At 42.6% G+C, this 22,783-nt stretch overlaps 1 protein-coding gene across 1 annotated transcript in view; it reads left to right on the top strand.

Moving 5' to 3' along the window:
- thsd7ba (thrombospondin, type I, domain containing 7Ba) overlaps positions 1–22,783 on the top strand; it is a 255,663-nt gene that overhangs the window by 224,818 nt on the left and 8,062 nt on the right. Inside the window, exons 19-25 of the mRNA XM_083776564.1 lie at positions 2,677–2,824; positions 3,456–3,571; positions 6,263–6,380; positions 10,850–10,995; positions 17,520–17,691; positions 21,334–21,507; positions 22,569–22,664. Of these exons, the coding sequence (XP_083632690.1) occupies positions 2,677–2,824; positions 3,456–3,571; positions 6,263–6,380; positions 10,850–10,995; positions 17,520–17,691; positions 21,334–21,507; positions 22,569–22,664 (970 nt within the window). The remainder of the gene's footprint in view (positions 1–2,676; positions 2,825–3,455; positions 3,572–6,262; positions 6,381–10,849; positions 10,996–17,519; positions 17,692–21,333; positions 21,508–22,568; positions 22,665–22,783) is intronic.

A 22,783-nucleotide genomic window follows, 5' to 3' on the forward strand; every position in this document is an offset into this window, starting at 1 on the left:
TCAATAAATCTAATTCTGCAAGTGAAGACGGATCCCTTTTTTCTCTACTTCTCCATACGCACCTGTTGTAGGTGTGCATCAGGACTTTTTTCTTCTATTTAATGGTACTGCAATACAATGTGACATGTTCTTTATTGTTAACAGCTACTCAATATATGTACAAATTACGGTATTGACTTTGATATTCAGTATAATGCCAAGAAGAGCATGATACTCATATGTAGAACTAAAGAAGATCTGGAACTTAAGTTTCCTGCCTTTCATCTGTCTGGTCAAATTATGGGTGTGTCCAAAATTACAAAATATCTTGGGCATATCATAACGGATACCAGGATGACGAGGACATGTTTAGACAGAGGAGAATGCTTTATGTACAAGCCAACATGTTGGTCCGTAAATTTCACCATTGTACTACGGATGTTAAGGTAAACCTCTTTAGAGCTTATTGCACCCCTCTCTACACAGCTCCACTGTGGGTAAAGTACAAGAAGGAGAGCTTACGCAAACTGCAAGTAGCCTATAATAACTGTCTTCGTATCCTGTTAAAGAAACCAAGGAGCACTAGAGCCAGTGGGCTTTTCTGTTCATTGGGACTCACTACTTTCATGGCTCTGTTGAGGAACTTGACATTTAAATTCATGAGCAGGCTGGATCGCTCACTGAATGGACTCATTGGTCAGTTGACAGACCCAGGCCGTAGTTCTGTAAGGTACACTTCTACCATCAGAGGACACTGGTATAAGTGCCTCGCCTAGAGTGGTAACCTGTGGGGCTGGGTAAATGTACTGTATTTTTATTTTATTTTATTTGTATTCTCGTATTTGTGATGTACTGTCTTACCCTGTGGGCCACGAGCCTGTAATAAAGTTTATATAAGTTTATATATTGTGTTATTCACACCACTTCTTCCCGTCCCCGTAGCAAAAATAGTTACACGCTCATAACAAATAACAGAGAAACTGCAGTGAGGTGACTATGTGTGACAGCAGTGGGAGTGATGCTGTCTTGCTGTGGTTGCAGCAGTGTGTGAGTGACATCGTCTTGCTGTGGTTGCAGCAGTGTGGGAGTGATGCTGTCTTGCTGTAGTTGCAGCAGTGTGGGAGTGATGCTGTCTTGCTGTAGTTGCAGCAGTGTGTGAGTGACACTGTCTTGCTGTGGTTGCAGCAGTGTGTGAGTGACGTTGTCTTGCTGTAGTTGCAGCAGTGTGTGAGTGACGTTGTCTTGCTGTGGTTGCAGCAGTGTGTGAGTGACGTTGTCTTGCTGTGGTTGCAGCAGTGTGTGAGTGACACTGTCTTGCTGTGGTTGCAGCAGTGTGTGAGTGACGTTGTCTTGCTGTGGTTGCAGCAGTGTGTGAGTGACACTGTCTTGCTGTGGTTGCAGCAGTGTGTGAGTGACGTTGTCTTGCTGTGGTTGCAGCAGTGTGTGAGTGACACTGTCTTGCTGTGGTTGCAGCAGTGTGTGAGTGACATCGTCTTGCTGTGGTTGCAGCAGTGTGTGAGTGACACTGTCTTGCTGTAGTTGCAGCAGTGTGTGAGTGACGTTGTCTTGCTGTAGTTGCAGCAGTGTGTGAGTGACATCGTCTTGCTGTGGTTGCAGCAGTGTGTGAGTGACGCTGTCTTGCTGTAGTTGCAGCAGTGTGTGAGTGACATCGTCTTGCTGTGGTTGCAGCAGTGTGTAAGTGACGCTGTCTTGCTGTGGTTGCAGCAGTGTGTGAGTGACGTTGTCTTGCTGTGGTTGCAGCAGTGTGTGAGTGACATCGTCTTGCTGTAGTTGCAGCAGTGTGTGAGTGACGTTGTCTTGCTGTAGTTGCAGCAGTGTGTGAGTGACGTTGTCTTGCTGTGGTTGCAGCAGTGTGTGAGTGACATCGTCTTGCTGTGGTTGCAGCAGTGTGTGAGTGACACTGTCTTGCTGTAGTTGCAGCAGTGTGTGAGTGACGTTGTCTTGCTGTAGTTGCAGCAGTGTGTGAGTGACGTTGTCTTGCTGTGGTTGCAGCAGTGTGTGAGTGACACTGTCTTGCTGTGGTTGCAGCAGTGTGTAAGTGACGTTGTCTTGCTGTAGTTGCAGCAGTGTGTGAGTGACGTTGTCTTGCTGTAGTTGCAGCAGTGTGTGAGTGACACTGTCTTGCTGTAGTTGCAGCAGTGTGTGAGTGACATTGTCTTGCTGTGGTTGCAGCAGTGTGTGAGTGACGTTGTCTTGCTGTAGTTGCAGCAGTGTGTGAGTGACATCGTCTTGCTGTGGTTGCAGCAGTGTGTGAGTGACGTTGTCTTGCTGTAGTTGCAGCAGTGTGTGAGTGACATCGTCTTGCTGTGGTTGCAGCAGTGTGTGAGTGACGTTGTCTTGCTGTAGTTGCAGCAGTGTGTGAGTGACATTGTCTTGCTGTGGTTGCAGCAGTGTGTGAGTGACGTTGTCTTGCTGTAGTTGCAGCAGTGTGTGAGTGACATCGTCTTGCTGTGGTTGCAGCAGTGTGTGAGTGACGTTGTCTTACTGTAGTTGCAGCAGTGTGTGAGTGACGTTGTCTTGCTGTAGTTGCAGCAGTGTGTGAGTGACATCGTCTTGCTGTGGTTGCAGCAGTGTGTGAGTGACATCGTCTTGCTGTGGTTGCAGCAGTGTGTGAGTGACATCGTCTTGCTGTGGTTGCAGCAGTGTGTGAGTGACATCGTCTTGCTGTGGTTGCAGCAGTGTGATGACCTGGCCGCAGTGAGGAACAGGACAAGACATGTCCTGCGTCTCCCCTCCTCAGAAGATCAGGCCTGTCCAGAGGATGTACAGTCTGAAGCCTGTCTGCTCAACAGCACCTGCTTCACCTACCAGTACCGTCTCTCAGGTTTGTGTGACAGTCTGACTCAAACCCCAGTACTTGGAGTTATTGAAGTATTGGAGGTCATAATGTCGGGCAGAAACCTCTTACTGTATCTCCGCCCTATACTAATTGGCCATAGTCCGGCGTCCCACAAAAGCATCAAAAGTAGATCTGGTATGATACTTTTGAATTTGAATTCTGAAAAGTAACTGTTTTGGACATAACCCTAACCCGTTTCCTATAATAAGTTGCTCTGTCAGATTCATGAGTTGAAGTAGGATGTGAGAGTGCTCAAAAAATATTTCAGTATTCAAAAGTACATGCCTTTCAAAGTATACAAATGTACAATTTACATTGTATTGCTGTTTTAAAATGTTGATATTTCCCCTACCAAAGATTTTCCAGAAAGGTAGGTTTTTAGATGTTAGTGGGTTAGTTTTAGAGTTAAAACAATTTGGAAAATAGACGATCGGGAAAACTATGGAAAATTATAAATCTTATATTTTTCTCCCAAGTATAGTAATACAAACCTGTGTGTGCGTGTGCGTGTGTGTGTGTGTGTGTGTGTGTGTGTGTGTGTGTGTGTGTGTGTGTGTGTGTGTGTGTGTGTGTGTGTGTGTGTGTGTGTGTGTGTGTGTGCGCGCGCGCGTTTCAGACTGGAGTACATGCCAGCTGAATGAGAAGGCAGTGTGTGGTCAGGGATCTCGGTCACGCCTTCTGGACTGCGTGCGCAGCGACGGCAAGGTGCTGGAACTGATTGTGTGCCAACAGGTAAACTCCTCCCTCTGGCCAGCGATTAATCTTTGAGCTGAACAGCTGGAACCCCAGGGAGCGTGGCCTAATCCTGTGGTTCTCAAACATTTTCACAGCAGAAACCTCTTATCTCCGTATTATAACTTTTTGTGTTTTTGAATACTGAAAAGTAGCAGTTTTGGACATATGAGGTTTCCACCCGACAGAGACGATATGTACAGTATCTGCAAAGATTTAGCGCCAGGGACCCCCAAAAGAGAAGAATTGTGTTAAAGGTCACAACGCCTCGCAATTGTGACACGTTATGAGTTTGTATATTGACTATATTTAGGCTATACGGTTCCCCAGACCCCACTTTGAGATGACTAAATCATATTTCAGCTGAACACACTAAGCATGCAGATTGTATCTTGGTTGACATTTAAACCTGAGGCCGATTCTAAAAAACGGTTTTACTCAAAAGAAAAAGGGAAAAATACATATCTAATACTACACAGATGCTACACAGAGTGAAAGTTATAAAGACTGTAGCATCTGCCTCAAACCAAGACACAAGAGAGGGTATAGGAGTTGGCTCCAGGCCTCAGGTTTTATTGTTTCACAGGTATTTCAACAGCTTTGAGGACAATCGGGGGTATGGGCCAATACAAATAACGTTTTAATAATAAGTCAAACAGTCTATGTCCTCCTTCTAGCTCCCTCGGCGGGTTCGGGGTAGGGGGACCGTCTCTACAGTGGGAGCCCGATATAGACAGCTCAGGCTGTGTGATTATTCACAGTTCAGAAAGTTAACGGAAAGAAGAAGGCAGGTGCTTCAGGCACTAATATTCACTTATCACTCCAGTCGGAGGCAGGTGATTGAGTGGCCTCCTTTGTTCCCTCTTTTCCTTGTCTCTTTGCCTGTGGGCTGTGTTCCTCCTTATTTCCTTAGAGGCGCTCTTTATGAGAAGTCCCGTGCATATGCCTGTTGTGGATGAGAGAGAGATGCATTACTTGCCAGGCTACTATTATATAGCGATATGAGGAGGTATGTTCGGGTTCTCACTTACCGCCAGCGTTAGCCCGTGCCGGACAGAACAGGAGTGAGAGAGCGGCGCTCAGATTTAAAGGTTTCCGGTCGGCATCTCATCGGTGACAGGTCGGGTTGACGTAAGACGTGATTGGGGATATAACAAGCGTCAATAACCGTGCCCAGCAGCGGTCGGCGCTCTCTGCCTCCCTATGTCTGTCTCTCTCTCCTGCGGTGGCTCTTACCTGGCTGGCGGTCCCCCAGTAAGACGTATAGGTTAAACAGGGTTAGACATATACATAATTCTGTTTATTTTCTTAGATAGATAGCATGCTGTTTAGACATATGCTAAGTTTGATGTCAACCTGATATCTTGGTGCAGAAACCAACTATATTAAAAAATATTAACTTTTCGGGGGTAAAAAAATATATACGTTTTTAAAACAACACAACACTGCCTCGTCAAAGTCGGTATGGTGACTGTACGGTATACATAGTCAGATACTTGAATTGGTCCTTATAGTATCATCACTTTATCCAAGTAAAGTACAGCTCAAGTGGAGTTTAGGAGGTTTTTGACCATTAATGTGGAGATGTTTTTGTTTCGATTAGAATGTCAAAGTCAAGTTAGGAAGTTTAGTCAGAAGCGCTTTTGTAATACTTTTCATTGGTTCAATATTTGTGAAAGCCACATACAGACGTAAAGGGTGGTCAATAGCACGCATTTATTAAAGGAAATTTAAAGAGATAAAAAACTGAGATAGTTGGCTACTGCCCAACAGCAACGATATACTAGTTTGTTAGACTTTGAAGCACTTAATTGTTTTCTTAGCATTCAATTTACAGGTCCATTTACCCTGTCGTTTGTTTATACTCCAATCTTGTACTTTCTAAGTAGCTCTGTTTATTAAGTGTGTTTGCTAAATGCCTATTTTGTAAATTAAACTGTGACGCGACTGTCTTTCTACACTGTCCTCGAATGCACCCCCACCGTGAAATATTTTATTTTAACTCAACATTATGCAAATGTAGACTACTGCTATTTTTATCGGAATTAATTGGCTAGCCCTCTTTCTTTCTCATGAGAAAGGAAGACTCTGCATGATCATGACCAGTGGACGTGGTGTAAAAAGTAATATTGTTTTACTGAAGTAAAAGTATCAATACCACAATGTAGAAATACTCCATTACATTAAAAGTTCACCATTTACTTTACAAAAGTATTGGTACAAAAGTACCGAAAATGTAAATTAGTCATTATGCAGAAAGTCCCATTTCAGTTTTCAAATGTATAAAATGTTTGAAATTTGCAGTTCACCATAGTGTTTTTTTTTTTTAATAATCAAAATCTATAAAATATAAGTATAAGGTTTTCTAATAAAGGTAGAGGAGTAAAAGTACTATAGGCTATTGCATGCAGTGGAGTAGTAAAGTACAAGTAAAATAAATTCTCCAGTAAAGTAAAAATTGTACTTAACAAGTAGTTCTCCGGTAGGAGACTTAATTGAGGAGGCTGAATTGAGACTCTGCAGTCATCAAATTATTGGCATAGGAATGCGACAAAAACAATGAATTCAAGGCTCCATGGGGTGATTAATCGATAGAAAAAAGTAATTTCTGTTGGTGAACTATACTTTTAAATACTTGAGCACTTACTTATCACCACTGCTCCTAACCTTCACGTTTTGTTTCTTCATCAGTTGGGTGCGGTCAACAATTGGAATCTGTCTGAAGACTGTGTGGTGGACTGTCCGGTCAGCTGTCTCCTCTCACAGTGGTCACCTTGGGCTGAATGCTCTCATACCTGTGGGAACCAAGGTACAGGACAGAATATCAACTCCACACTAGGGGTGCCACAGTTCATTTCACAGTAAAGTTGTTATACAGTTATACAATGTCTTATATATACAGTATGAATCCTCATACAGCATGTCCCAAAACTGTTACTTTTTATGGGGTGTCCCTATAGCTGGCACCAAATCGTTTCAGATGGGGGTGCGACTTGCGTGGCCAAATACATAATCCTCTCTGTCGGGTGGAACTTATGTCAGTATGTCCAAATCTGTTACTTTTCGGGATTCAAATAAAAAGAATAGCAAAAGTAGAAGATAATAACGGAAATATCGCTTTAACAATAGCTTGTAGAAGTACGCAAATATCGTCAGTAACGATACGTCCTGTACCAGTATATAAATACACACATCTTGATTATTCATTTAATTAAAATTTAATCCACTGAATACTCAATGAGAAAAATGATAGTTTGCCAGCTCTAGTGGGGCATTTAATGCCCTGTGGAGTCAACCCACCCTTACAGTACACAGCCTCCTTCTCAGCTTTATAGGCTACATCAGTCTTACTTCAAAAGTTTCGAGGGGAGAGCAGCACCCACCCACCCACTTTCATTTTCAAAACAAACAAAACAAGGTCCTGTGCAAATACCCAGCGCCACTGGGAGCACCCATCTGTTGATAGAATGCACGGCCAACCCCCACACGCCTCCCACGCCTCTCATTATTCCACTCAGATGTTGAACTGTGCATGAATACATTTAAAAGCATTACAATATTTAATGTGAGTCTGAAATCCACGCGTCGCATTATCCATGGGAAACAGCCCACTTGTATATCCTTCGATAATCTATATACTCGCAATTACCCCCCGCGTCATTAGAATTCCATGTGAAATTGACAGCTTTTGGTGGCATGAGGCATATTATTGAGAATAATATATTTTTTTCTATACATAAATGATTCAGACCACAATTCAATATTCATCCCCCCCACATACAGTCTACTACACCGCAATTTGTAGTTGTGAACCTGTGGCTGCGTCTGACCATAATATACACTAGTTAATATTTTAACCTGAATGCATACATTGTTTTTTTGTTTTTAGTTTTTTTTTCCCTCAAAAGTCTCTGCATGCCATAGTCTCACAGCTTGTTATTCATTAATTAGAATGACTCAACAATATATCTTCGCAACTTCATTAATTTTAATTTGTCATATTGGCATGCCCATCTCCCTCCGCACTCCGTCTGTTCATCACTCCGAAAGGCTTGTCTAATATTATACAAGCTGTTCACTGGGCATTTATTATCTCTCTCTCTCTCTCTCTCTCTCTCTTCCTCCATCTCTCTCACACACTCTCCCTCAGCTCTCCTTCTCTCTCATGCACGTGCTCACGCACCACGTGCATCATTCCGAGACTGCGTCATCTGTCAGGCTGGGCTGACGGATCCCTGTCGTATCCGTGTCAGATGGTTTGCTGAGATGTTTTCTCTCTGTCAGGGTACCACAGAGAGCCTTCTGCTTATCCCGGCTTTCTTTATCCCAGCGATGATGGGGAGACCGACGGGAGTCTAACTGTGTCTGTCTTCTAAAGAAACTCCCCATCCACCCCTGGAGCTTACGGGGAGATGAGCCATCTCCCTGTCCAGCAGGTTATTAGTGCAGTGTAGATAACCACTAACATCTGTCCTAATGGACGGAATGACGGACTGGCGGATTGACTGACTGACTGACTGACTGACTGACTGACTGACTGAGAGACAAGTCTTCAGAGTCACGTCATTTTTCTTCCACACAAACAGCATGTTTGTGTGGAACATGGCATATGCCAGGTGAAACCTAGCCTACATCCTCTGCTGTTGGCTTTAGCGACCAAGTCATGATTGACTGCCCCTAAGCCAATGGTATACTCTGAAACGCCGCCTAAGCCAATGAGAGTGCACCACTCGTGTAGCCAATCGCGTCGTAGCGACCTATAGTCATGATTGGCTGCCTGTATTAGCGACCTGGTCATAATTGGCTGCCTCCTAAGCTCTGACCCGCACCGCGGAAGTCTGCAACCGCACTGCATGCAACGCCGCCGCAGCTCGAACCTACTGAAAACAGCTGCTAATGTTATAACGGTTAATATGGTTGTGACACAGAAACATACACGTTAAAAAGAAAATAATAATAATATCTATGGTGTTTTGGGAGAGTTCTAGACCAGTGGTTCTCATGCTGGGGGTCAGCAAAATGAAACAGAATAGAACAGCTCATCTTCGTCCGCTACAACAATACTAAAAGACTTATACTCGGCTGAATCTCCTGCTCAAATAAATATCTTCTGATCTTCTGCAAAAAGATTTATTCTGGTCACATTGCAACACAAACTGTTACCAAACAATGTCAATTTGCAAGAGATTTCTGCTTGACAGGTAGTATATGAAGAGATAATTTAATGTATTGTAATGTATGTAAAATATACATTGAACAAGCAAACACGAATTAGACCGTTCCTCACCCAGGAATCAGCCCAGCTCCTAATCCAGACAACAGTCTTGTCAAAACTTGACTGTTGTAACTCCCTCCTTACTGGCCTACCGGCATGTGCACTTAAGCCCGCACAGAAGCCCACACAGAATACAAAACTCTGATGCTGGCATTCAAAGCAACCAAAGGCTATATCTCACAAGTATGATCGTACCCTGGCTACAAACCCTCCCGCACACTCAGATCAGCCAACGCAGGGAAGCTGGAGGTACCTTCACTAAAAACGCCGGGACAACGCTCCACACGTCCCAAACTCTTCTCCCTTCTGGCTCCAAAACTTGCACTTCCCATCACAGTCAGAACTGCAGCCTCACTCCCAATCTTCCGCCGTAGTCTGAAAACCCACCTCTTCAGACTCCACCATGGCCCGTAGCACTTGCCCTAGCCTAGCCCCTTAGATAGCACTTTATGTAGAGTAGACTTAGATAGTATTTTAGACAGAATTATAGCTTGTTACGTAGACAGCACTAGAATTGCATTTGATGTTGTCATAGCACTTTATAGTACACATGTATATTGTATAATATATAATATAGTATAGTATGTATAGTTGACATAGATACTCCACTGTTACGTTCTTAGTTTATACATGATTCATGATAACTACTTTTTATATATGTGATGTATGCCATGCTTTTGTTTTTGCTTAATGTAAGTCGCTCTGGAATCTGGATCAAGAGCGTCTGCTAAATGCCTAAATTGTAAATTGTAAAAGATCAAGTCACATTGTCTGCATAATTCTCATAACAATGTCAAATAATGGCCGACATATTGGTCTGGCTCAATTTTCTTTTCTTTCCTTTTTACTGTTGCCCTTTCCCTCACTCTAGCTGCTCTGCCTCGATCTTGTTATTAATGACACACTTGAGTGTAGCACTTGGTGTGTGAATCAGTCAGGCGTGCGCATAAATAGCCATGCTGACACAGTTAGACAGATCGGGGTGGTGGTGCTAATTTCTTTCTTGCTGTGAGTGTGACACTTAGCCTTCCTGTCCAGCTTCCACTAAATCAGCACATCGTCACTGTGGGGCAGAAAACCTGTATCTCCATATTTCAACTTTCAAGTCTGTCTGTGGGTTTTATAAATATCGAACCAATGGAAAGTATTAACAGGGCTTGTGACAAAATGAACAACCACATTGGATCCATTGGAACACAGTTTTGGACATACAAGGTTTCCATCCACCCGACAAAATAGAACTTTAAGTTCAAAGCAAAGCGCAAACCTAATTATGCAGCACTGACTGCCCTCAGGTACTATTCCTTTTATATTCAGTATATTTCTTTACTGGTGCCGCAATACAGTGTGACATTTTCTTCATTGTGTTATATTCAAAAAAATAAAAAGCCTCTGTAGCCTACACCTTTTCGGGCCACTAACAAATGTTCTTTTCTTCTTACCTCTCCTGCTTTACCTTACCTCTATCCTCTTATTTCTCATGAACGCTACAAAGCATGGAGTGCACAAAAAAATCCACACTTTTCTTTACACTTGTGACATTGGTGATTTTGTTTCTGACAACGATAAACAAGTCTATGGCCTCTGGTTTGACGGTAGTAAAATAGTACACTTGGCCAATAGCTGCCTATCTTACCTTGCACCCAACGTGACTAATTTGGTTTGAATCCAACATCCGGTATCACTATTATATTCTGTGCTGTGCTGTGCTGTTCCTAAAGGTAGTTCTTCACCGCACCGACGTTGGAAAGCGTCTGTTGCCGAAAATCTGCTGTTGAATGGACTGTGTTTACACTGTTGCGTTGGGCCGAAGGATGTAGGGAAGCATTGTTGAAAAAGCCATAGACTTTCACACCTTCCAACCGAGTGATCTCCCCATTTCATTCAACTGCCAGTCTGTAGTAACACAGCACAAATTGTGCTGTGTTGTGGGGTTCTGTTCTGTTCCATTTCATTGTGTTCTGTTCTTAACACTGGGTGCATGTTGTGCTGTGTGCCTGCAGGTCACACAGAGCGCAGCAGGCGCATCCTGCAGCAGGCTCACGAGGAGGGCCGTCCATGCCCCAGCCAGCTCACCCAGACCAAACCATGCCCCATACAGCCCTGCTACACCTGGCTGTTAGGAGACTGGTCCCTCTGTGCTGTGGAGGTATGCTCACCATTCTGCTAATATCGTATCATCTGGTGCCACGCATGTTTTTTTAATAGATCTTTTCGTATTTATTTTTTATTTGGGGGGAAATGAAAGAAATCTATATATACTAATAAAGAAACAAGGATAAACACCGCCCCTCACGCATTAGAGTTTGAAGTTGTATTGGAAGAATGAGGAATGAATATAAAATCTAAATAACGCTTTAACAGATTCAACAGTGTTGTAATACTGACTCAAGCAACCTAAACAAACAGTCTTATGAAAGCCTAAGTAGATAAATAGTTAAAATGACCCCAGACGTGTTTGAAAGTGAAATATCCCTAGCGCGGGACCTCATGGAACCCCCTCAAGGATCCCTGAGGGTCTCCGGACACCACTTTGAGAACCACTGATCTAGCAATAGAATGTGTATAACAGGATGTTGGCCCGCCCTCAGCCCTCCACTTCCTGTGGGGTGCCTATGTTTTCATTCCCACTATCAACAATGTATATACACATTCTGAATGGCCCTGCTGACAGATTCAGTAGCGTAGCTCGGAATCTGTTCTTGAGAGATTACGGATCTAGAGATTAGTAGTATTGAATCTTCACTGAAGGACTAGCACATTTTGACAATAACAGCAGAACTTTTGATGTGAAATAAAATAATGTAATTATTATTAACCACTTGACCAATGAGTGTCCCTATTCTTGGCATGTGATAACAGGCAAACCTTCAGTTCTGTGAGGCCCATTAAAACCCGGAAAGCATCTGTGTCACAATCAATTTAACCTAACCATATTTTATACTTTGGCTTTTCATAGTGCGTCACAGTGTGCCATGCTATGAGCTTGTAGATCTGTTATTTTAGAAAAACCATGTACATTTGTATTACATTTTTAACTCAAATCTTTGCTCCACAACTCATTGGACAGTGAAGGTCACACAGCAGTCTATTTTAACAAAGCGGATTGGTCTAAAAAGGTTTGGCGACCACTGCAGCCTTCTATCGCGTATGCCAAGTATTCGCCAAACTCAAGAAATCCCGTCAGGATGGCGAGAGATTGAAGGAGGCGTCGCTTTCAGCCTGCCAAGGATTTGTTTGGCTGTTAAAAACAGGACTGAAATGATGAATGTCATCAACACCCTTCAGTCGTCCAGTCCAACAGTGACACAGAGATGTGATCGGAATTCAGCAACACCAAAAACTGATCTTCCCTGAGTCAAAACTTGGAGTGGACAGTGCTGCAGCCATGGTGGGCGCTACATAATGTTCAAAGCTCAAATTTCCCCCCAGTTTCTCCACTGTCATTGTATTATTCGCCTGAAAGCACTGTGTGGAAAAAAATATGATAGATGTGATGGATATTGCCATGAGGTTTGTGTGTCCAACCAAGCAGTATTATGTGAACATTTGGATGACAGTGGCTGATGAATTTGACTTTCCTCAGAGACCTGACAAAAATGCCGAATGAACAGAATTTGTAGCTGCAAGGGATGTGGGATAGGCCTACACACATTGAATTGTGTGTGAATTGTTTTTGTATAGTATCATTGAATGCATGTGTGATTTATGTTTGTGCTGTATTAAAACAAACGGAACGGTGACTGTTTCCTAATAGTCAATTCATTCAAAGTCAAGCTAAAAATGAACTGTTAAATTACCTGCACTGCTCTCCGCACTTGCAGTCAGAACTGGCGAGAAAATATAGCCTGGCATTGCTAGACTGATCATGTACTGACTCTCAAATTCCTCCCGCAGAGCAACTTGTGAGTGAGCCCACGTGATCAGTCTGGCAATGCCAGGCTAGCGTGACAAGGCAGATGGACAGTCAGCACAGCGGGTAGTGAGGCCGCCTGGTAATCACAAGGTCACCGGTTCACCCGCTGGTCCGCCCAGTCCAAGTGTCTAAGTGCCCCTGAGCAAGACCCTTAACCCCCAGCTGCCATACTAATGGTAATAGAGGGTGTGTACGTGACATCATCATCATACCCGGAGGTTATGCAGGAATGTCACAAAACAGCCCATACATGCAAACATAAAGTCTGATTGCATTAAAACAACGTTAAACTCACTTTGCCACTCGATGTTAGTTAATATGGGTTGAATGCAGTATGTGCAAATGTACAGTGACAAATCCGTTCTTATTATTTTATTGGCTGGTTTGCTGACTTTGCAACACTTGAGCTTGTTTCGGTTTCTATAATAGAGGGTATGCACATGCATAAAGTGAATGGCAAATCGAGTGGCAAAGTGAGTTTAACGTCATTTAACGTATTTAATGCAATCATATTGGACTCTGTTTGGATGTATGGGCTGTCAAGGCCAGAAAGTAGTTTTTTGGCACTCAGTAGGCGTTCCCACGTAACTTCCTGGTTTGATGATGATGTCACGCGCATATATACTCTCTATAACCTGACCTTCATCAGGACAGACTGTCCTGATGCTATTTTCACTAGTTTGGGTTCAGTCAAATCTTTCTTTTGGGTATCGAGCTAAAACATTTGGGAACCACTGAATCTGCTTTACCTAACTGTGATGTTTGGATCAATGTACTGTACCTCTGTCAGTCAGTCTGTTTTCTCACACAAAAGCTTTCAAGTCAAAGTGCCGAACAACAGTGACAGATGACCACCTTGTTGCCTCGTTGAGCATTGCCACCAGCAGCCACCAACCTGACTTTAATGGACTGGCAGTTAGTTCACGGTGCCAACTCTCACACTGAAGGGCGTGACACCACAGAAGACGGTTTTGTGAACAATGTTTTCTTGCTGCTGCAATAGACAGCAACAGATGTGAAATATGATGTCATGCTTTTTGGACCTTTTTGGTTTAGTTTTATATTGAAGTCCAGTGATACCTACTTTGATTGTCTTTCTCTCTCTCTCTCTCTCTCTTTAGAAAATAACAGTGCAATATATTTATTCTGGGCTGTCACGTTGACTTTTAAACCTCTTGACAACTGAGAAATGGGTCTTCTTTCATGTGCAGCTATGATTTTAACCGCTTTCAACCTAGTGTCCCTATTTTGGGCAGCAAATGTAAAGTAAACAAATATGTTGTTGGATGGATGGATGGATGGATGGATAGATAGATTTGCCTGTATGTAGCTTCATTATATTGTGTTGTTTAACATAATGTTTAATTCATGTTTTTTATCTATCACAATGCTATTGTGTTAGTTTTTAGGTTTAGGGATCGACATTGGACAAAACAATATGGCATCGGTCAGTCTCTAGTTATCCACTTGAACCCCAGCTTGAACCCCTCTATTCTTGGGGGGAACAATTGTCAAAAATAGACTATCCGCTATTTTAAGCCAAACTATTTTGGTTTAAGTCTGTTTTTTACTAAAGAATAGAGGGTTTAAGTGTTTATGAATCATTTTGTTGCAGGTGTTTAGGAGATCTTCTTTCAGTGACTGTGACAGCTGTCTTTAAAAGGCACACCTTGCAGTGATGGCCTGTCAACTCACCAAGGAGTGCCCAGTTTCTTATCCAAGCCTGAGTAATCTTCAGCCATTTGAATGCTGCGTGCTCTGCCTGCTGCCTTTCTTGGCCAGGTCTCCCTTGAAAAACGAGATTATATCTCAATGGGGCTTTTTCTCCTGATTAAATAAAGGCTAAATGAAAATTCAAATTATGTGGATCTTGGGATCATCCACGGTGTGGCTCTTGGCTCGTGGATCATGGGTCTTCATGTGGCTTCAGTCATTAAAATATGTGATGCCATGTCATTCTCAACATGTGGGCCGGGGACCACTGATGTGTAAAAGAAAATGTTATGGTACTATTTTTGAGGGGTGCTCGTATGCTGAGCTGTGTGTGGGGGCAGCGGTGGCCGAACGGTTTGCGGAGCGGTCTTGATATCGGAAGGTCGCTAGTTCGTATCCCCGGACCGGCACGTTAAAATTACCACCGTTGAAGTGCCCTTGAGCAAGGCATTGAGCCCCTACCATGAAATGTTCTATGAGCAGGGCCTGGCTGTAAACAAGTTATTGAGCTTAGTCCAGTTACCCTGGGTAAATATAGTAACTTTGCTTTGCTTTGCTTTGTGTTTGTGTGTACAAAATTTGAGATGATTTGATTGGCTGAGCACGGAATGCCTATGCCCAGCTTTGTGTGTTTGTGTGCACCAAATTTGAGATGATTTGATTGGCAGAGCACAGAATGTGATGTATGATGATGTATGACGATAAGAGCTCCCCTCACTTCACACAAGTGTGATTTTTCTTAGTTTTCGTTGTATTCAATAAATAGAAACTTAAAGTATATTAAGTTCCATTAATCCGAGCCGGTTTAAAATAAAATAATAATAAATATGCTCAGACATATATGAAGTAAATTCTCCATTCACTGTCAATGGGAATTTAACAAAAATACCGATTTGCTCAGATATATACTGTATGACATAAATTCTCCATTCATTGTCAATAGCATTTAATGTTTGTGTTATGACATAATAGCCGATTTGCTCGTCTACATATAACGTAAATTCTCCATTCATTGTCAATGGCTTTTAATGTTTGTGTTAGGAAAAAACCTACACTATAGCTGAATATAGGAGGGGCTCAGAAATAGGCTAAATGTTACCTATATATTACCTTTAAGGAGAGCCTGAGAGCAATCCTCCTAACCTGCAACCTGCTATCAGATGCACACACATTTCTGATAGGAGAGAGATGTTGCATGGGAACAAACAACAAGCCAATATTCAAATATACCATTTAAAAATAAATTGAATCACTTTTTGCGATTGACCTGACGCCAGGGACAATTTCAGCACAAGCCGATTCCAATATGCACACCTTGAACCTGATGTATATTGCAGTTAATCAATTTGCATACATAGTATATGTCCATATACACAACAGCCATGCTATGCAATATTTATAGTAAACATCCATAGTAATGTTGCTCTGGAGTTCACCTGTGTCCGTTACCCCAAGATCTCAATTTTATTGCATCACACTGTGATGCATGCACACACAATGTACATGCACAGTGCACACTATTAACATTAAATACTTGATCAGTCTGTTCAGTCTATATAACTCTGAGTGTGTACAAATGGAGCATTATACACTCTCAGAGTTACAGACTCTTAAAGATCCAATGACCTCCAGTGGTCCCCGGTCTCCCAAGTTAAGAACCAGTGAAATAAAGCATACGGTATTCACACAAACACACAGGTCTGTGGCAGAATGATCTGGTGGTCAGCCACTGGCAATCATCATTTTATTGTGGGCCCTCTGACATGGCCTACCTGCATCTCATTTTACAGCATAATTACAAAGGACTTCACCTTGTCTTGGAGCCAGGCAAGCTGATGATCCTGCTTGCCGTTTTGGGTGCATACCAAGCAGTGTGATTAATTGAAATAATTTGGCATTCAACCTCTGTTGGCTAATGAGTGTAATTGGATTAAAACTAAACTACTTATTTGTATTCTTATTATACCTTCGCTGTTTTGATCTGCTTTGCCTAAAGTAAAGTGGTGACTCAAACATACAGTACATACAACATAAATTACTTTCACATGTTTGCATTGCAGCACACAAAACAGCAGGAGGTGAGAAGGAAGGAGAGTGGCTTTTTAGCAGATGTTCTCTTGCAGTTATTGTTGTGTTATTCTTGGATTAAGGGTTTAAGGCATAAATTACTTAATGTGTTAAAACAGCCTAGCATATAGTATATTCTACATTATCCTATCCCTTGTCTTTTTCTTTAGTACACCATTTCCTACAGTAGCGATCACAAACTTCACATACAGTAGGAGAGCAATTTCAAAGGGTGTGAAAATGCTGAATATCTTTATGTAAGGATACGGTACATACGTAGCGCAATCTGTTAATGAAACACTGTTTAATTTGCAGCTGAAGCATCAGCAAAACACCCTTTTCTATCATGTTCATCTCATCTCCCCACCTTGCTTCTGAAAAGGGTTTTAATTGAATGTTTTTTCAGCTCCATTGTTACTCCCCTGAGTCCATTGACTCCATTCCCCACTGGCCAGCACATTAACAAAGGCCCAAGCTCGGCTCTGTTGTCACGCAGTTCGGACTTATTCATTGTGAATGTCACATTTAAGTGCGTATGTGTCTTTGTTTTCCCCTTTATTGTAGAACTTTAATAGCATAGAGAGCTTCAGAGGCCCAAAGGACCCCCTTCCTCCTTTAAGAAAGTTATATAATATAATATTCATCATTGTGGACGTAAACTGCATTAAGCTGAATAATATTATAACACCCACCTTTAGCTTAAAAAAACTTTATATACACTGAATTTAATATAATTTAATTTAATTCAATCTTGGCTCTGAAACAGTACATTCTGAAATATTTAAAATGGTCTTCAGCAAATGTTCAGAGTTTATCTGTGGTCGGGAAACCTTTCGTACTGTTGTCTCACAGAAATGTGTGTATCATGTATGTGTGTGTGTGTGTGTGTGTGTGTGTGTGTGTGTGTGTGTGTGTGTGTGTGTGTGTGTGTGTGTGTGTGTGTGTGTGTGTGTGTGTGTGTGTGTGTGTGTACATAGGAAGCGGAATGTGGTGAGGGTCTTCGGAGGAGGAGCCTGTCCTGTGTGGCCCACTGGGGGGACTCACCGGACACGGCCGTCCTCAAGCTGGTGGAGGATGAGCTGTGTGGAGACAGACTGAGCCGGCAGAGCCAACTAGAGCTAGAACGACCCTGCTTCGTCCCCTGTCCCGGTAAGGAGAACACCTCCTCTGTGTGTGTGTGTGTGTGTGTGTGTGTGTGTGTGTGTGTGTGTGTGTGTGTGTGTGTGTGTGTACTGTGTGTGTGTGTGTGTACTGTGTGTGTGTGTGTGTGTGTGTGTGTGTGTGTGTGTGTGTGTGTGTGTGTGTGTGTGTGTGTGTGTGTGTGTGTGTGTACTGTGTGTGTGTGTGTGTGTGTGTGTGTGTGTGTGTGTGTGTGTGTGTGTGTGTGTGTGTGTGTGTGTGTGTGTGTGTGTGTGTGTGTGTGTGTGTGTGTGTGTGTGTGTGTGTGTGTGTGTGTGTGTGGCACACTGCAGGTGTGTTTCCCTGCAGGAAGACACATCCCTCTGGCTGTATTTTGGTTTAGTTCCACTGTTCCATAAATTAGAAGAGGAAAATAAGTGGTGAAGAGAGCAGATCTACAAGCTCACATAAGTGCAACACAATGCAATACATTGTGAGCTTGTATATCTGCTATTTTCACTGGTTTGGGTCGCGGGCTAAAAAACGTTTGGGTACGACTGCTCTCTAGTGTTTACACCACATCTCTCAGCCAAAAGGCAAAAAACTAAACCTATCAACGAGCTGCCGAGCTCACAGTGGGTCACACATTCACAATGATAGTGTAGCTTGTAGATCGTCTATTTTAGCCAAATGTTCACCTATTATTATGACACGCCCAGAATAGGAGCGCTATAGCGTTCAATTAAGTGCTTAAAGAGGAAGGGAAAAACCCAACATCATTATCCTTTATCAAGGAGAAATTCCAGGCCCTGCGAGTTTCATTGGCGTTGCTCTTAGGGACAGACGTTGTTTCAAGCCTTTTAACCATGAGGGATCGGGTGTGTGCTGGTCACTCTCTCTCTCTCTCTCTCTCTCTCTCTCTCTCTCTCTAGCCTCTGATCATGGGTGCCATTCATCATTCAAGCAGCCTTTGCTGTGTGCCTTGACTGTGGAGCAGGAGGGTGTGATTACAGTGGCCAAATGTGTGTGCGAGTGAGAGGAGGCAAGTGTGTGCTGCTGTGAGCATGTGTGGGTGTTTCAAAATGTGCTGTGTGGCTGGCTATGCAGGTGTGTGTGTGTGTGTGTGTGTGTGTGTGTGTGTGTGTGTGTGTGTGTGTGTGTGTGTGTGTGTGTGGGTGTGGGTGTGGGTGTGGGTGTGCGTTTCAACAGCCCCCCAGCAGTGCGGTGGGGACAGAACGCTGTGGAAGATGAAAGATAATGAGCTGCTTCAGTCCACAGATTGTCACTAATGGCCGGTCAGGGCACAGAATCAAAGCGACGTGCTGGCTAAGGAGACTTGGCAGTGGGTGGAATTATCACTGTGAGATGTCCTCATCCAGGATTACTGGAGAAATTGATATTCGACCTTCAGCAAAGGAAGCCGTTATATGTTATTTGGAGACATGCAGAGTAGATTGTGTGTCGCTACCGGAGGCAGAAAACAAACAAACCTTTCCTTTCCTTTAGAGGAGATATAATGTTCACTATTGCCTTTTGCCTTTTGCATTCACAGTGTGTGAGTTATGTTTGATTTATATAGCCGATCTTTAGTGTAAGCTATTTTCGGTGCGTGACACCTGTGCGCAACTAAGTACAACTCTAAAGTCTTTATAGGTTGTAGTGTATCATTTAAAGTATGGATTGGTGTATTGTTTTTGAACCTCAGCCTGTCTCGAGTAATTTTCCTTGGTGTTTGGTACATTATCTGCTGAGATGCGGGTCGAAGTGGCGTTCAATAATATTTAAGTGACCCAGGCTCTAGCTGGGGCACCAATACAATTGTTCTGTAACAGTCCCAAATTATTTAAAGGGGTATTTCACTTTACAATTTGCAATTTAGGCATTTAGCAGACACTCAATCCAGAGTGATTTACAGTAAGCAAGGTAATACATCAAATGCATAGAAATAGTCATATAGGATCATAGGTAAACAAAGAATCTGTCATCAATCTAAACAGTGCAATATACAAATTATAACCTGCACATTGAAACTATACAAACTATCGGATCGCAGGTCAGCAATTGAACCTGGCATCTGTCTGTATATCATGCTCAATTAGAAATTAATAGTCTTTGTCTTCAGATTGTGGTGGAAGATTTGGAGTGAGTCTGCAGATCTAATTGCAATGAGGAGTTGAGTTTGTTCCACAGTTTGTGAGCCAAAAGGGAGAAGAGTATGTGGATTGTTGTCCCGGATGTTTTAGGGAAAGTTCTGACAGCCTCTCTGTTTAAAACTGTTGTTGGTATATTGGTATTGGTATATTTTATCAGACAGGACCCCTTCCTATGTAAACCCGTTGTAACCTGTCTGGTGACAGATATTGTCCTTCTATGAAGTATGTATGAGGGGGCAGCAGTTGTGTCCATGACAGTCCATCAACCTGGCTATGCGTGGAAAAGATAAACTGCCTTCCGGCAGAGCATTGCCACCCTGGAATACCCTTCCACTACACACCATCACAAACACACGTTCCAGCAGTTATCACTTGGTAAAGTCTGATATTACTGCCACTAGAGGTCGCTACTGTATTCCAAAGATAAACAAATCAGCGTAGTGGGCGATTTTACTCATTATGGACATGAAATGTTTCAATGATGGTGAAAACGTATTACCGTAATAGGCTATGCACTTGACATCATCATTCCAGGACATACTGAGTGGCAAAAAAACAACTTTCTGGCCTTGACAGCACACACATTCAAACAGAAAGGTTTGATCTGATTGTATTAAACAACATTTAACTCACCAACATTCAAACAGAAAGGTTTGATCTGATTGTATTAAACAACATTTAACTCACCAACATTGCAGCTGTACAGCAAGCTTGAATTATCCTCTTTCTACTTGTTATGAGCTACTTTCTATCAATAAATTCCATGCAGATGATTATTTTTCCAAGTGTCAGAGATTGGAAGCATGACTAATGACAAAAAATCTCCCATATCTGCTGGGCGAAGTACAACAATGTGCAGACACAGTGTAACGACTCACCGAGTCTAGGCCTGCGGCCGTAACACACAGCAGCAAGATTCATGAGCTGCTGTGATAGGAGAACAATATCAAATGGGACGCAACCACCTCAAAGACTACTAATCATTGTGTGTGAGAGTGTGATCTGCATCGAGTGACCTCGCTACATAGAACTACAGTATATCTATTTGATATTCTGACTTTCAATTTTTCATACATTTTGTTTTGATTGTAGGCCTATAGTTCCACATTTTCTTTGGCCACGTTTTCTTATGCCAATAAAGCCATTTGAATTTGGAAGCACTCGTTTTCAATAACTCAACGTCCTGCAGCCTCCTGCATTATGTTTCATTTAGAAACAGGAGGTAGGCAGGACTGTTGAGTGATTTCCATGATTGTACACTTCCAAACTCCAATGCCAATGTTTTGCCCAATGTTTTTGTTTCCCAATGGAAAAGTGATGCATGTGCATACTCACATTTTCTTTTATCCAAACGCAGAAGTTATAAAATGTAACTCAATGTCATAAATTACACAAAATCATTATAGCTCTCAATGTGTCACGTCACAATGTGTTGTGAGCTTGAATATAGGGCTTAAGTGGTTAAAGTGTTTTAGGGTTGAATCCATGCCTGACCTATCAGAGATGCTGTTTATTTCAGGAGACTGTCATTTGACAGAGTGGTCCTTTTGGAGCTCGTGTCAGCTCACCTGTCTGGAGGGACGCAGCTTTGAGAGCACGGGTCGCCAGGCGCGCTCCAGGGCTGTGGTCATCCAGGTTCTGGAGAACCAGGACGGCTGCCCACAGCAGGTCTTTGAGACCCAGCCCTGCAAAGGTACTGAGGACAAACCCAGCTCTCTATAGGAACTATGACTTGGAACTAGGAATTGTCTTAGTGATTATTTGATCTATTAAAGTTTTGATTATTGAGTTTATTAGGATCCCCATTAGCTGTTGCGTAACAGCAGTTAATTTTCCTGGGGTCCAAACACATAACATTAAAAACACAACAGGAACCAAGACATTTACAAGACATTGACAAAATTCAAGTCAATATTCTTTCATTTAGACAATATGTTCCCTATTACTGAACCTCCATTTCCTCAGAAATAGTTTTTGTGTGTATGTTTTAATAGGATTAACATACTGTAACTCTGCCATGCAGATGGCCGGGTAAAAAATAACGTTACTGTATTTACCCAAAACAATAGTGTAGCTTTATTTACTGCTATAATAGCTATAATAGCTGGCCAAAAATAGGGACGCCAGGCTGAAAGTGGTTGATCACTTACACTTACAGTATATACTGTATCTACTGTAGAGTCCATATTTATTGACTGACACACAAGACACAGGGACAAAACGAGGGATTGCATGGTGCAAGCCAGGAAAAGCCATGAAGGGCATAGATATCCCCCTACAGTCAAGAATATAAAACAGTGGAATCCTTTTTATCTGAAGAAAACAGGCTCAAAGTGTCTCTGACCATTGTCCTGCTGAAAATAAATCTCCCCCTCTTAGCTGCCCACCAGGGAAAGTGAGATCTCCTTTTTTATAAAAAAGGGAAAAAAATTATATATATATATATATATATATATATATAATCTGTCCCTTGGTGCATTTCTACCCGTTTGCTCTCATCTTGTTTCCCGCAGAATGCCTTTGTCTCGTAATAGCAGCGTCCTGCTTTGCTGCTCAGCGGAAAATGAGCTCCTTTAGTTTCACCACAATCCGGAATCTTGCCTTTTTTCCCTCATAATGTGCGAGCCGGCAAGTGTTGTGAGAGAGGTGGTGATGGCTAATGCTCAGGAAAGCCTGAAGTCACGCCTGGGTGCCCACTGCCCAGCACCAGCTCCTAATGAGCTCTGCTTGCCTCGGTTGCATGTTGTTATCCAGGGGGGAAATGCCACAGCTACCAGTGGAGGATGGGCGGATGGACTGACAATGAAAGAGTGGTGTGGTGTCAACGCTCGGATGGTGTCAATGTCACAGGTGAGGCGGCGGAATGTCTGTGTGTGTGTGTGTGTGTGTGTGTGTGTGTGTGTGTGTGTGTGTGTGTGTGTGTGTGTGTGTGTGTGTGTGTGTGTGTGTGTGTGTGTGTGTGTGTGTGT

Source organism: Protomyctophum parallelum, assembly GCF_964188405.1.
Source record: "Protomyctophum parallelum genome assembly, chromosome: 11".
NCBI lineage: Eukaryota > Metazoa > Chordata > Actinopteri > Myctophiformes > Myctophidae > Protomyctophum > Protomyctophum parallelum.